This window comes from Rana temporaria, chromosome 1 (genome assembly GCF_905171775.1).
Source record: "Rana temporaria chromosome 1, aRanTem1.1, whole genome shotgun sequence".
NCBI lineage: Eukaryota > Metazoa > Chordata > Amphibia > Anura > Ranidae > Rana > Rana temporaria.
In genome coordinates this window covers 422,613,101-422,628,609 of record NC_053489.1, presented here as the reverse complement: position 1 = coordinate 422,628,609, position 15,509 = coordinate 422,613,101, and the positions used below count along the sequence as shown (strand labels likewise).

At 41.2% G+C, this 15,509-nt stretch overlaps 1 protein-coding gene across 4 annotated transcripts in view; it reads left to right on the top strand.

Annotated features, from left to right (window-relative positions):
- The first annotated feature begins 1,636 nt into the window (after positions 1-1,636).
- INTS10 (integrator complex subunit 10) overlaps positions 1,637-15,509 on the top strand; it is a 47,618-nt gene continuing 33,745 nt past the window's right edge. For 3 of the 4 annotated variants that reach the window (XM_040325260.1, XM_040325256.1, XM_040325253.1), the window contains exons 1-6: positions 1,637-1,817; positions 4,619-4,686; positions 5,531-5,634; positions 10,202-10,341; positions 10,428-10,509; positions 14,648-14,788. In XM_040325260.1, the coding sequence (XP_040181194.1) occupies positions 1,689-1,817; positions 4,619-4,686; positions 5,531-5,634; positions 10,202-10,341; positions 10,428-10,509; positions 14,648-14,788 (664 nt within the window). In that variant the 5' untranslated portion in view covers positions 1,637-1,688. The remainder of the gene's footprint in view (positions 1,818-4,618; positions 4,687-5,530; positions 5,635-10,201; positions 10,342-10,427; positions 10,510-14,647; positions 14,789-15,509) is intronic. The other variant, XM_040325267.1, reaches the window with a different exon arrangement.

Sequence of the window (15,509 nt, the reverse complement as noted above, 5' to 3'; positions counted from 1 at the left end):
TCCTCAGAGAGGGAAAACCAGGAGATGGTTTGGTGGGATTTGTGTTGGAAGGGGGGAAGCAGGGGGTAGGTATTGTTCTGCGGGGGTGCTAAGAGTGGTGATTTAAAGGAATATGTGTAGGGAGGGGGAATAGGTGGGGGCATTTGTTTTGGGAGGGGGGGTTTGAAGTGGGATGGAGATGATGAGTACTAGGAGGGTAAATAATTTTAGGGGTAGAAAATTTGTGCTAGAAAGGGTAATTTTTTTCTTTTTTTTTGGTGGGGGCATTTAAACTGGGGGGAATTGGGGGATGGGGGGTTCAAACATTTGTGCTGGTAGGGGGGATTTTTAGCAGGGATGTGGATTTGTACTGGGAGGAGGGTGAATTTCTGCTTAGGGGGCAAACATGCAGCGTTTTTGTGGGGGTATTTTTGCTGATACATATTGCTTATACATTCTTTTGGGGGGGGCACGGTTTAGCACGTTCGCCCTGGGCTATAGGCGACCTTGTCCCGCCACTGGTTGCACTACACCAATTTGGGTAATAGTTTGGTTAAATGAGTTTTGAATCACTTACAGGTGTTGGCTAGCATCTCATTCAGCACAGATTGTTTTGGTATTTATTGGATTGCGCTGATTGATCACTTTTACACAGTTAGTCCATTCCCCCCAGCGCAAGTAAGTGTCCGATTTTCCGCTGCACTATCGCAGTCTCATTATAAGTTGCTTAAATAAATAAAAAATACAGTATATATACAAAAATTTGTAGGCGCTTTAGATTTCATGTAAACCAATTAATTTACTGTAAACGTATTGGGATTTCTTTTACTAAAGACATGTAGCAAGATACATGTATGAAGACATTTTATTTATTTATTTTTATTGGAAATGTTTTATATCAGAAAGTAAAAAATATTGTTTTTCAAAATTTAGGTTATTTTTTTTCATTTATATCGCAAAAAAATTAAAAATAAAACAGCGCTGATCAAATACCAACAGAAGAAAGCTCTACTTGTGTAAAAAAAAATGATATAAATTTTGTTTGGGTACAGTGTTGCATGACTGCACAATTACCAGTTAAAGTAGCGCAGTGCTAAATAGCAAAAAATAGCCTGGTCATGAAGAGGGTAATATTTTCCAGAGGTGAAGTGGTTAACACGTGGCATGGTAAATAAAAAAGCTGTTAAAGGGGAGTTCGAGCCTTTTAGTGTTTATTAAAAGTCAGCAGCTACAAAAAGTGTAGCTGCTGACTTTTAATAAACAGGCACTTACCTGCTCCATGGTCCAGCGACGCGGCCGCCCACTCCTACCGAAGCCCCCCAAAATAAATGACATGCCAAATGTGGCATGTAAGGGGGTGAGGAGTGCTTAAAGCGGAAGTTCCACTTTTGGGTGGAACTCCACTTTAAGCAGATACAGTAAAAAAAATAAAAAAAAATAAACCAAGGCACTGTAAAAGGAGACATATCTTCCTGTAACAATAACTAAAGGAAGCTGTGCAGAAGAACATCACATTTTCTGAATGACCCTGAGGGACACTTCTCCATATACTAGCAGAGAACACGAATGTTTTCTGTCACCATTACTATGGCAACAACGGACACGGAAACTAGTCTGTGAGAGCATCAAGGCGCGACGCTGGGCTGCGCATGCGTGGCCCTTTTCCTTCACGGGAACGTCATGAGCCGTCGCCGAGACCGTTCGTGACCATGGCGGGACTGGGGGACTGTGAGTTTCTGGTCCGGAGAGCCCGGGAGCTGGTCCAGGAGGACACGTGTGCGGCCCGAGCCTGGCTTATCACCGCCCGAACCCTATACCCGCAGGACTTCAATATCCAGGTGTGCCCCATGAGTGTATAGAGGGGGTGACAGGGCCACACACAGCTCTGCTGGGGTCTATTACTACACCATACACTCGCTAACTTAAATTCTCATTGCAAAACACACGCCTTGTCACATATGTGCCCTGTATGTATGTATGGAGATATATATATATATATATATATATATATATATATATATATATGCGAACCTGTCACTGGAAGAACTGAGGGCACTTTTTTTATGTTGGATACAGTAAGGAAAGACCTGTCAGACTTTTGTTGCTATCTGTGATTTCCCTTTAAGAAGAACTTACTTCCTCTCTAATGGTCCAGATCCCTTGCAGGCACCTTCGCCCAAGGTGCTGGTTTTTAGGCGTCTTCATTGCTCAGTGCAGGATGATTTACTTAAAGCGGTGTTTCACCCTTAAAAACAACTTTCCAGCATGTCATTCAGCATAGTAGCGCGAGCTACAGTATGCCTTTATATATTTTTTTGCCGCCGCAGAGGGCTCGTGATTGACGGCCGGCTATGGCGCTTCACGAAAATAGCCGGAGTAGGTCTCGGCTCTTCACGGCGCTATACAGCGCCTGCGCACAGACATCGGAGCTGACTGCGCAGGCGCCGTGAAGAGCAAACTCCTATTTCGGCTATTTCCGTCAAGCGTGACGCGCCATAGCCGGCCGTCAATCACGAGCCCTCTGCATAGGAAAGCCCATTCCCCTGAAACTTTACTACGCGATTAAACAGTGAGTACGGCACCAAAAAAAATATATAAAGGCATACTGTAGCTCGCGCTACTATGCTGAATGACATGCTGGAAAAAAATAACATTTTTTTAGAGAGGACCCCCGCTTTAAGCTAAAAAGTTTTTTTACTTTTAGAAGTATGGGAATAATTTTTTTTTTGTAGAATCATACTTGTCTAGCTGCATCCTAAATCTGTCCCCCGCTGGCCCTAAGACTGTGAACCGAGCGATCAAACACCGGCAATTGCTTGGTTCCGTGAGCAGAGAGCTGTGATGGTCAGTCACCGGCTCTTCGTTCTGCCCCACACTCGCTGGAGTTCTGGGTTTTGGAGGGGGTGGGTGCGGCTGGCTCAGGGTCTCAGCAGCTTGCTAAGAGGCTGAGCTGGGCTCTGGTCCAGGCATGTGGGCGGATCCCGACCATATGATCGCAATCTTTCCTGAGCCTGGACCAGCTCTGTGACGTCAGCGGGCTCTGACCTGCTGTCAGCTAAAAACAGATCACAGGAGTGCAGAATCAGGAGTGCAGAATTAACTACACTCCAGTGATTCACAGGATCACAATGAGCTTTGGCTGTACTTTTTTCCTTTTTAAGGTAAACATTTATTTTTTATTTTTCTGCCCCCTCCCTGTGTAAAGGGGTTAGAGAGGGGAGAATAGATCCAGTGCTGTGCACTGCAGCATCACTTTACTACTCCTTCTCTTCAAACATCACTCAAGCAGTGGGAGCGTTTGGCAATCTAACGTAGTGAGGAGGAAGTGGGGGGCGGGTGTAAATCTATGGCTCCATTGACACTGTGCCTCCATAGCAAGCGGCTTGCTATGGGGACACACAAAGGGAGGAGCTGGGATCGCTGCAGTAAGACCCAAGAAGAGGAAGATTGGGGCCGCTCTGTGCAATACTACTGCACAGAGCATGTGAGTATAATATGTTTGTTATTTTAATGAAAGAAAAAAATTTACTTTGACCGGTTCCTGACCAGCTCGCGTGCATTTATGGGGCAGAATGTCTCCCCTGCACGAAACCTGTGGATTAACGCACAAATCCCTGTGCTGTCAGAGGAGACGAGACATGTTTTTTGTTCCTAGTAAGTAGGAACAGCAATATGTCTCCCCTCCTACTCAGTCCTATCCCCATACAGTTAGAATACACTGAGTGAACACATTTAACCCCTTGCTTGCCCCCTAGTGTTAACACCTTCCCTGCCAGTGTCATTTACACAGTAATCGGTGCATTTTTTATCGCACTGATTGCTGTATAAATGTCAATGGTCCCAAAAATGTGTCAAAAGTGTCTGATCTGTCCGTCCGCAATACTGCAAAAAATTGCAGATCACTGCCATTATTAGTAAAAAAATAAATAATAATGGCATAAGTCTTTCCCATAGTTTGTAGACGCTATAACTTTTGCGCAAACCAATCAATATATTTTTAAATCCCAAACTTCTCTTTTCCCATGCTGTAGTTAATTTTCACCAAGCTGGTCCAAACGAACGGTTACCTTCGCTAACAGATGTTTGTGCTTTATAAACTCTATGGCGCATCAGCTACATCCAGTATACAACACTGTGTTCCAGCAGAGGAACAGGGACTTTCCATTCCACTCCAGGAAAAATATCAAGTCAGGCTTAGCACTGCTCAGCCATTCACAAGATACTTTGTACTCTATAAATAAATACAAGGCTACCTCTGATTGGCTGAGGTGGAGAGACAGGCAGATGACATCACACTGCATGGTTCTGTCTCCGCTCCTGTCCCTGACTCAAAGCAGACTTTCATACATCAATAAAACCCAGTATTATTACAATTCCCCCCTCTACCTATAACACAATCACGTGTAATCTTTTTTTTGAAAAAGGACACAGCAGTCACAGAGCCTACCCAATGCGCCACAGGGGGCCACAAGAGGTAAGGTTTTAGGAGGACACCCTCCCAGAACTGAACAGCCGCACTATAGCGCAGTCAGGAACAGTTAAATAAACGTTCCCCATTGTACCATTTATTATTAATGTATGTATTCTTTTTGAAGTTCAATTCTGCTTTGAGTTGCAGCAATATTTTTTTATTTTACAGTATGAAATGTACAATATTGAAAGAAATGCAGAACGCACCGCCTCCGCCGGTCGACTCTTGTATGACATGTGAGTTATTTTCATTTGTAAAAGGCATGTTGATTTTAATTCAGTATCAATAAACACTTTTTATTTTCATTAAATGTAAAACAAATTAATACATTATTTATTTTTTTATATCGGTAGATTTTTTTTTTTTCCTTTACATGTATTAGAATGTTTTAACTGAAATGCCCTTTTGTGCACAGGATTAAGGCCCCTTTTCAGGCGGTACAGCGCTAAAAATAGCACCTAAATACTGCCTGAAAAACTCCTGCCCAGCATTCTCAATGTGAAAGCCTGAGGGTTTTCACACTGAGGCGATGCGCTGGCAGGGGAGAAAAAAAATCTCCTGCAAGCAGCATCTTTGGAGCGGTATATATACCGCTCCTTCCCATTTAAAACAATCCGCTAGCGGGGGTTAATACCACACCGCTAGCGGCCGATTCCTCCGGGAATTCCGATGGTACATCGCCGCTATACCGCCACCGCACCTCCACTGCCCCATGTAAAAGGGGCCTTAATAAGGTGTTTTTTGTAACAGCACATCACAGCATACAACTTATAGCAGTGCGAGTTGCGTACACCAGCTGATGTGAACAGGCTCCTAATGTAAAATGATTGCATGTGATATAAGAGCTTAAAGGATAAGTTCACCTTTTTGCACTGTTATATTGTTATAGCGTTTCACGTAACATGCTGCAAATGCCTCCCATCCCACCCTTACATTTCGAATGTAACCATTTTTCCATACACTGTGTAATTCTTTTGAAGAATTTTTTTAATACTTGTGTCATTTTCTTTCTGGATTGTCCTTTATTGTGCTGACTGAAGCTGCACTCCTTTTTTTTTTTTTTTTTTTCTGTCTGTCAAGGTTTGTAAACTTCAGTGACCAGCCAATAGTTTGGCGGGAAATTGGTGTAATAACGGCTGCTCTTCGTAATGACTCACAGGATAAGCAAACGCAGTTCTTAAGAGGTATGAAAGTTCTTTTATATCTAACATTACGTGGTGACTTTAGAGCAGTGTTTCTCAATTCCAGTCCTCAGGCCCCCCCAACAGGTCATGTTTTCAGGATTTCCATTATTTTGCACAGGTGATTTGATCAGTTTCACTGCCTTAGTATTTACCACAGCCGTTTCATCTGAGGGAAATCCTGAAAACCTGACCTGTTGGGGGGGCCTGAGGACTGGTATTGAGAAACACTGCTTTAGAGTGAGAGAAACCTTTGCAACAAATAGAGAAGGTTATGGCCTGCACTGGTTCCTGTGATTATATAAGCAGGTTATATATGAATGAATTGCAGAAATAAATGAAAAACTAAAGATGAATAAAAGCTGCCAGCACCAAAAAGTCTGAAATGCAAAACTCAATTAGAAAAATATGTGGGTGCAGCGCTAGTGTAAAATATATCCCCCAAATCTTAAGAGAAGGGGCAAAGGAATTGAATTTGGGTAAAAAATAGAAACTAAGATACTAAAGTAAAGTTCCAAAAAGTGAAAGTGAAAAATACAATCACATAAGATGGCACACACCTTGGAATGTGTTGGTTATTATGTGCAAATTAATTAGCAGGTTATATATAACTAAATAAATAATTGCAGTGCTCAAAAATTATGAATATGCAATCAAATTCTTGAAAAACCTATAATAAATGTGCAAGAATAAATATTAGTGTCTGACACCAAATAAAGGTAATACAATTCTCAAATGCAGTGGTGAAAAAAAGTTTGAGAAAAAAGACTAAGGCAGAGTCCCAAGCATACAAGTTGAGAAACTGAAGCACAGTCCCAAATGGATAATCACTATAAAATACTTTTTTTCACCACTGCTTTTGAGAATTGTTATTACCTTTTATATGGTGTTAGACACTAATATTTATTCTTGTACATTTATTATAGGTTTTTCAAGAATTTGATTGCATATTCATTATTGTTGAGCACTGCAATTATTTATTTAGTTATATATAACCTGCTTATTCATTTACACATATTGACCAACACATTCCAATGTGTGTGGCATCTTATGTGATTGTATTGTTCACTTTTACTTTAGACCCCTTTCACACTGAGGAGTTTTTCAGGCGGTACAGCTCTAAAAATAGCGCTGCTATACCGCCTGAAAAACTCCTGCCCAGCAACCTCAATGTGAAAGCCTAAGGGCTTTCACACTGAGGCGATGCGCTGGCAGGAGAGAAAAAAATCTCCTGTCAGCAGCATCTTTGGAGCGGTGAGAGGAGCGGTATGTATACCGCTCTTTCAACGCTCCTTCCTATTTAAAACAATGGAAAACCGCGGCAATACCAGAGGCGCATTGCGGGCGGTATTAACCCTTTATCGGGCAATAGCGGGGGGTTAATACCGCACTGCTAGCAGCCGAATCCCGGAACAAATCCGACGGTATAGCGCGCTATTTTTAGCGGCGCTATACCGCCACCGCGCCTCCCGCCCCAGTGTGAAAGGGGCCTTAGTATCTTAATTTCTTTTTTTTTTTTTCTACTTTTTACCCGAATTCAGTTCCTTTGCCCCTTCTCTTAAGATTTTGGGGATATATTTTACACTAGTGCTGCACCCACATATTTTTCTATTTGAGTTTTGTATTTCAGACTTTTTGGCGCTGGCAGCTTTTATTCATCTTTAGTTTTTCATTTATTTATTTCAAGCGCAGCATTAACCCTTTGTTTTAGTTTTTTTAAATATATATATTGTATAATATTAAATGTAATATACCCAGAAGTAGGATATACAGGGAGTCAGACATGAAGCTATATGGAAGGGTGGAGTGGGGGATAGAAATGTTTTATATTAATGTGGTACTAAAGGCTGAAATTTTTTGCATGGTTATAATTATTTTAAATATAATGCACAATACTGGTAAAAGGTTATTTTAAATGTAATTGTAATGCCTTATATTACCTTGAGACTATCAGCCTCCACCCTCTCTGGGTTCTGCTGATCTTCCCTGCATATTAAAGTGATTGTAATTGTTGGTTGTGTTTGTTGTTTATTAAAAAAAAAAAAAAAACATGTCAAACATGTCACCCCACCCCAAGATAGGGCTTGGGATAATATAACTTGGAACGTGATGAACCGTTAAAACCATATCCTCCACCAACCAATGAAGATGGCTACTCTTACCAGACAGAATGGATACACATGCCAGCGGCAGTGAGTCAATCAAGCTTGCAGGGATGTGCGGGGAAAGATCTGTCTGGAACCCGGTAAAGGATCAATCCAAAAGACTGTCACAGATGATGGATGTTCTCTTTGAAACCAAAAAGTAGAGGTGGTGGGAAATAAGAGAGGCTCCATATGGTGCAGGTCAAACAGGGGGGGGGAGGGGTGATTAAAAAGACAGTACATTAATCAAGGCACATATGTATATTAAAAAGTGATCATGAACATGTTAAAAGCAGTAAAATGCAATACCGACGCGTTTCGTCTCAAAAGGACTTGGGGTATATATTTTTTCACATATAAAAAATATGCAAAGTAGTTGGAGGGAAGCTTCAGAATGGCAAAGAGGTTTTTATTACACATTATGTGAGCAGACTACAGTTCCTCTTTTAAAAACAAGGTAAAAGGTCTTGTTTTCAAAGTGCTTTTAGGGTGCTTTGGAAGCACTGCCCATTCATTACACTATTTAGAGCACTCCAAACCCGCCCCAAATTTGCTGCTTGCAGGACTTTTCATAACGTCCCACAAGCGCACCGCTCCAGTGTGAAAAGACACACTGCAGTGAATAGAAGGCTGTTTTCAGAGGCTATTTCTAGCGCCAAAGCGCCTGAAAACTGCCTCAGGGAGAAAGGGGTCTAAAACTGGAGAGTGCAAGATCAGGTGCAGCTGTGCATGGTAGCCCATCCACTTTTAACTTCAACTTGTTCAATTGAGCTTTGACCAAAAAAAAAAACTGGAAGTCGATTGGTTTCTATGCAAAGTTGCACCAGATTTTTCACTCTCCAGTTTTAGTAAATCTCAATCCCTTTTTGTTTTCTCTCAGGTGCAACTTATGTAGAAGGATTTGCGTCATCACTGTACATCATCTGAGGCTAGTCACTTCAGTGAGCGTATTACCACTTTAGCCCTTGTTAGGACAGATATTGTTCAAATCTAGTTTAAAATTGATAAAAAGATCTGCCAGCACAGACATGGTTAGTTAGGGTAAACCTAACTCGCTAGCCCTCTCAACAACATTACTTAGAAGTGGAGAGCTAGGTAGCATTTTTAAGGAACTAAAAGCTAATCAATAAGTTATCTTTTAAAAGTAACAAGAGTGCACAACCGTAAAATTAGTCTGTATATGCAGTAAAGCGCACTGTGGAACCTAAGGGGTTAATCCTCTGCATTATGTAAAAGGGCTGTTTGATCCTGTATGCACAGATCCTCCCTTTCTTGCATTTTCTCCAGAACATGTCCGTATAAGACGGTTACTGGAGTCAGGCTGCACATGCTCAGTTTTGTGTGTATTGCTAGTGTTTTTTTTTTGTCTTGAGAGAGTGCATGTTATCAGCACTGTTCAGACAGAGGGTCGGTGGTCCTGCATCCTGATAGGACAGCCAGTGCAATATGAAAACTCATCCTACATGCTCCCTTTTTTTTTTTTTTTTTTTTTTTTCTAAAGGTTTTTATTGCTAAATGTACACAAACAAAAAAAGATGCGAATAGGTTACAGACATTAGTGCAAAATAAACCACAACTTTACCATCCCTGTTCCGTTACAATACATTTGTTTGTACTGTGCATACCAATAGTTCTAGGTGTATACATAGCATTTTTTGGTAATCCAAAACATATGAATAAAAAGAAATTAAACAACACAAACGGCTGAACGCTTCTAAACTGTTGTGAAGTGTGCTATAACCTGTTGTGAAGTGTGCTATAACCTATCTGTATCTATTAATCCAAGTTGGACATCGTTTGTTCAATACAGGCCTTAATCTATTAAAAACCAATAAATCTCAAGGATCTTCTGTCACTGTGTCAAAAGAATCAACCCATTTGGCCCAGATTTTATTGATTTTTTTTTTTAGCTTAATTTTGAATAGGGTCACATTGGCATTCCATGATAATGTGAGGTATTCTCCCAGGATTCAATTGATTGCAATTAGCTTGCAAACATAAAAGAACAACCTTAACGGGAGGGGGTAGGGGGGGATCCTATTGCACGCCATCCTACAAGCTTTAACCTGGCACTGATAGAAGTCACAAAACTGCTATATACTGCTGATGAGAAAAGGTATTTCGCAGTTTATATTTGCTAAAATATTTGCATGTCCATGTTCTGTGTACTGTAGGGGACCAGATATAGTGAATGCAGGGTCCTGGGTTTAGTAACACTTTAATGTGCTGTAACAACTGACCAATAGCATATTTTTTGAGTCTCACGCGGTGAGTATTATAGAGGGTGCATCCAAATATTAAAACATTGTGTATATCCTTTTTGGTCAGTCAGTCTGGTAAGTAGACTAAACCTATGAGGTGAAAACAACTTTATGGATAATTGTATGTTCGTTAAAGACTTTACTTTTTCTTTTTACTTTTTACAGGTCTTTTTGAAGCCCTTCCTGGCCGGGTACAGTGTGAGATGTTACTTAAAGCCACAGAACAATGTTTTAATACACTGGAACGGGCAGAAATGCTGCTACTTTTATTGAGGCGGTTCCCTGAAACTGTCGTACAGCATGGGGTATGGATATTGAGTTGCCATTAGACAAATCTAACTGTCGGTTTGTTTTTAGTATGCAAAATGTGTTATAAGATTTTTCTATTTAGGTCAGCTTGGGTGAGACACTTCTGGAAGCGGAGAGCCTTGAGGACCAGGAATCGCCTGTAAACTGTTTTAGAAAACTGTTTGGTAAGTAATGGCTTTAAGTTGATACCGCTTTCCATCTGCATCTGTGCTTACTTAGACAAATGTATACATCCAACATTTTTGCTAAATTCCAAATTGTTTTGGAGCATTTTCACTCATCACACATAGAGCGGAGCTTGGTGTGTTTTTTTTTTTTTTTCTTACTGTGATTATTGGTGCAGCGCATTTCTAAAATGCAAGGAATCGCACAGAGGTGATTGGAGCCTCATTTTGTTTTAACGCACCAATTTCACTTTCAGGACCCATTCACACCTAGCAAAGTGGCAGCGCACGTTCTGTGGCTCGTTTTTCCTGTGACATGCATAGGGCAGCCTGTTGATTTCAATGGGCTGCGCTACATGTGGCTCATGGGGCATTTTGTCGTATTGTGTGTTTTATGCAGCATTCGCCACTTGTTTTTCCACGTGGAAAAATGTGTGTTTTGCTTTTGTGTTTGGTCTGCTGTTAACAATTAATGGCACTGAAAGCACAACTAGATAATTTTAGGTGTATAAAGATGGTCCTATATATTGTACAATCTCCTTTTTAGATTTTCCAATTTTTGGAGGAAACGCCAATTACTCTGTATCCAATCAGGCAGGCCCTTGTGCTAGATAGTTGATGGTAGATCTAAAGAAGATTGTACAATCAAATTGTGTATGGGGAATTTTAAAGTACCCAGGACACACTGTTTTTAATACTACAGCTCTATCCACATAGGCCGTTATCTCATCTCTCATTCGTGCACACTTAAAAATGCCAAATAAACGATCTATGCAAAAATAAAATTGAAGGAAAATATCGATGCCTGTGTATTTAGTCAGAAAGGTGATCACTGATTGCATTTCATTTAGAAAAATGGGTGGGTGGGTAGCAGGGTAGATGATGCAGGGTGTGTGCTAATGATGTCAGCTGGTCAACTCTTTCATGTCATGACCTACACTCTGCCCAGGAAGTAAGGCAGAAGTAATTGGATACATTTGGGAAACATCCATGAAGACGGTGAAGTACATGTATGTAGAATTAATGGAAAACTTGGCCTTTAAGTACAGTAAGGGGAAAATGTTTTTGATCCCCTGCTGATTTTGTACATTTGCCCACTGACAAAGAAATGATCAGTCTATAATTTTTTTAATGGTAGGTTTATTTTAACAGTGAGGGACAGAATAACAACACAAATATCCAGAAAAACAAATTTCAAAAAAGTTATAAATTGATTTGCATTTTGATGAGTGAAATATATATTTGATCCCCTATCAATCGGCAAGATTTCTGGCTCCCTGGTGTATTCTATACGGGTAACAAGCTGAGATTAGGAGAATTCTCTTAAAGGGGGAGTGCTCCTAATCTCAGCTTGTTACCTGTATAAAAGACACCTGTCCACAGAAGCAATCAGATTCCAATCTCTCCACCATGGCCAAGACCAAAGAGCTGTCCAAGGATGTCGGGGACAAGATTGTATTCCTACATAAGGCTGGAATGGGCTACAACTCCACCACCAAGCAGCTTGGTGACAGCAGTTGGTGCGAATATTCTTAAATGGAAGAAACACAAAATAACTGTCAATCTCCCTCGATCTGGAGCTCCATGCAAGATCTCACCTCGTGGAGTTTCAATGATCATAAGAACGGTGAGGAATCGGCCCAGAACCACGCGGGAGAATCGTGTCAATGTTCTTATGGCAGCTGGGACCATAGTCGCCAAGAATACAATTGGTAACACACTACCCTGTGAAGTATTGAAATCCTGCAGTGCCTGCAAGGTCCCCCTGCTCAAGAAAACACATGTACAGGCTTGTCTGAAGTTTACTAATGAACATCTGAATGATTAAGGCCCCGTACACACGTCCGAGGAACTCGACGGGCAAAACACATCGTTATGCTCGTCGAGTTCCTTGTGAAGCCGCCGAGGATCTCGGCGAGCCAACTTTTCTCATTGACCAACGAGGAAATAGAGAACATGTTCTCTATTTGGCCCGACGAGATCCTCGTCGGCTTCCTCTGCGAAAGGTGTACACACGACCGGGTTTCTCGGCAGAATCCGTCTCCCATCGAGTTTCTGGCTGAATTCTGCCGAGAAACTCGGTCGTGTGTACGGGGCCTCAGAGGAGAACTGGGTGAAGCTGTTGTGGTCGAATGAGACCAAAATCGCATCAACTCAACTTACTATGTTTGGAGGAGGGGGAATGCTGCCTATGACCCCCAAGAACACCATCCCCACTGTCAAACATGGAGGTGGCAATATTAGGCTTGGGGGAGGGGGGGGGTGTTTCTGCTAAGGGGACAGGACAACTTCCCTTCTTTAAAGGCACAATGGATGGGGTCATGTACTGGCAAATCTTGGGTAAGAACCTCTGACCCAAAACACAGGGCTAAAGCAATATAGGAGTGGCGCAAGAAGAAGCACATTCAGGAGTGGCCTAGCCAGCCTTCAGACCTTAATCTTATAGAAAATATGTGGAGGGAGCTGAAGGTTTAAGTAACCAAACATCAGGAGAGGAGTGGGACAAAATCCCTCCTGAGATGTTTGCAAACCTGGTGACCAACTACAAGAAACGTCTGACCTCTGTGATTGCCAACAAGGGTTTTGCCACCAAGTACTAAGTCATGTTTTGCAAAGGGGTCAAATACCTTTTTCACTCCTCAACCGGATAAGGACCGGCTCATGCCGATATATGGCAGAATGGCACGTACAGGCAGATTAACGTACCTGTATGTCGCCCTCCGTGAGTCTGATCGTGGGTCCCGCGGACTCTGTGTCTATGGGGATAACCGTGATCGTCTCACGGAGAGGAAGAATGGGGAAATGCTAAAGTAAACAAACATTTTCCCATTCTTCCTAGTGACAGGACACTGATCACAGCTCCCTGTAATTGGGAGCGGTGATCAGTGCCGTGTCACACATAATTCCCCCCCCACCAGTTGGAACACATCCCTAGGACATACTTAACCCCTTCAGCGCCCCCTCCTGGTTAGTGCATATTTGTAGCACTGATCGCTATGTGAATGGTCCAAAAATGGCTCCAAAAGTGTCCAATGTGTCCGCCATAATGTCAGTCACGATAAAAATCGCTGATCGCCACCATTACTAGTAAAAAAAAAATATTAATAAAAATGTCATAAAACCATCCCCTATTTTGTAGACGCTATAACTTTTGTGCAAACCAATCAAACGCTTATTGCGTTTGTTTTTTGTTTTTTACCAAAAATATGTAGAAGAATACGTATTTGCCTAAACTGAGGAAAATATATATTTTTTGGGGTATATATTATAGCAAAAAGTAAAAAATATTGCTTTTTTTTTCAAAATTGTCACTCTTTTTTTTGTTTATAGCGCAACACATAAAAACCGCAGAGGTGATCAAATGCCACCAAAAGAAAGCTCTATTTGTGGGAAAGAGAGGATTTTTCTGTATTTTTTATTTATTTTTTGTTATTCTGTCTCTTACTGTTGAAATCGACCATTTTAAAATTATAGACCGATCATTTGTTTTTTTAGTGGGCAAACGCACAAAATCCGTAGGGGGTCAAATACTTTATTTTTTTTTTCCTCGCTGTAAATGTAAAATCTGATCATGTTCTGAAAAAAATGTAAGATCCTAGGGCAAGGGAATGATGAGCTTTATTCAACAAATAATGAAAATGGCAGTAACACATAGCAGTTTTTTTGAGGACTCATTCACACAGTACTATATGCTAAAACACTCAGTGTCAGAGTTTTGGCTGCTGTCAGTTTATAGGCAGTGAGGCTGCAGTACAGTGTGCGTTTCTGTGCACTGCACTGTGATAAAATGCTATATGTCTGCATCTGCACCTCCTAGCTGTGATGCGGTGTGAATGGGGCACATGCCGCAAAGTGACATTAATGTGTTAATCTAGTGCAGAAAAACAGTGCATGTATGTGTGAAGAGTTTATAGAGTTCACTTTGCTGAGGTCAGATCATTATGTTCTGATATGGGTGCTGCAGTAAGCTGTAGTGCCCCTTACCCACACAGTCCCGTCTGATAGAACACTGCCATATCTAACAATATATGTTCTGTTTGTAACTAGAGGTGTGCTTAAAATTATTGTAGTTCTATCTTTTTTGATAAAATAATAGCTATTATGCAACCATCATTGTCTGTAATCTTCTTCTTGATAGTTTGTGATGTTCTGCCCCTTATTATAAACAATCTGGATGTACGATTGCCCGCCAGCCTGCTCTACAAGTACCTCAACAAAGCTGCTGAATTTTATATCAACTACGTGACACGATCTCCCCAGAATGACAGTCAGCAACAAGGTTGGAATCATTTTTGTTTTCATACCCTTCTCCTCTGAGGTTTTAGAAACATTTGAAGGTGAATAAGCACTTGATAACGCTTGAATGAAAGATTACACTTGTGGCTGGGGGGGTGGTAAAAACAGGTCACCTCCTTTAAGCTGGAATTGCACCCCTGTGGCTTTTGGCAGGCAGTAACGCCCACCAACCGTGACTCATTAAAATTATTGGGGCTGCACTGCAAGCCCATGCAGTGCACATGTTTACGGCATGGTGTTACAGCCATTAAACGGCGAGTAGGCAATCGGCTTCTCACTGCCCATCAAATGACCTCTGAAAAGCTACCTGCTGCGGATCGCTCTTCGCAATGCATGTGTAAACAAATCCTCACACTGGTGAAGTGTAATAGATGATGCTAATATTCAGTGAATGGTTTATAAATATCAGTTTGATCACTGTCAACTGACTGGTCATACTGCAGTAATGAGAATAATTTTTACTGTGCAAAAGATAAACATTATCTAGGAAAGAATATCCAGGTGGTTTGGCATGTAGGTTTTCTTACAACATTTGATCAGCAAGTACTTGATTGTTCTCTGCCATATATATCTACTATTAGGTACATGTATATCCGTATAAGAGACAGAACTAAAATTTGACTTGGCAAGCATGACACATATCGGCAGGAATTACTATACAGTAAAACCTTGGTTTGAGAGCATTTTGCAAGACAAGCAAAATG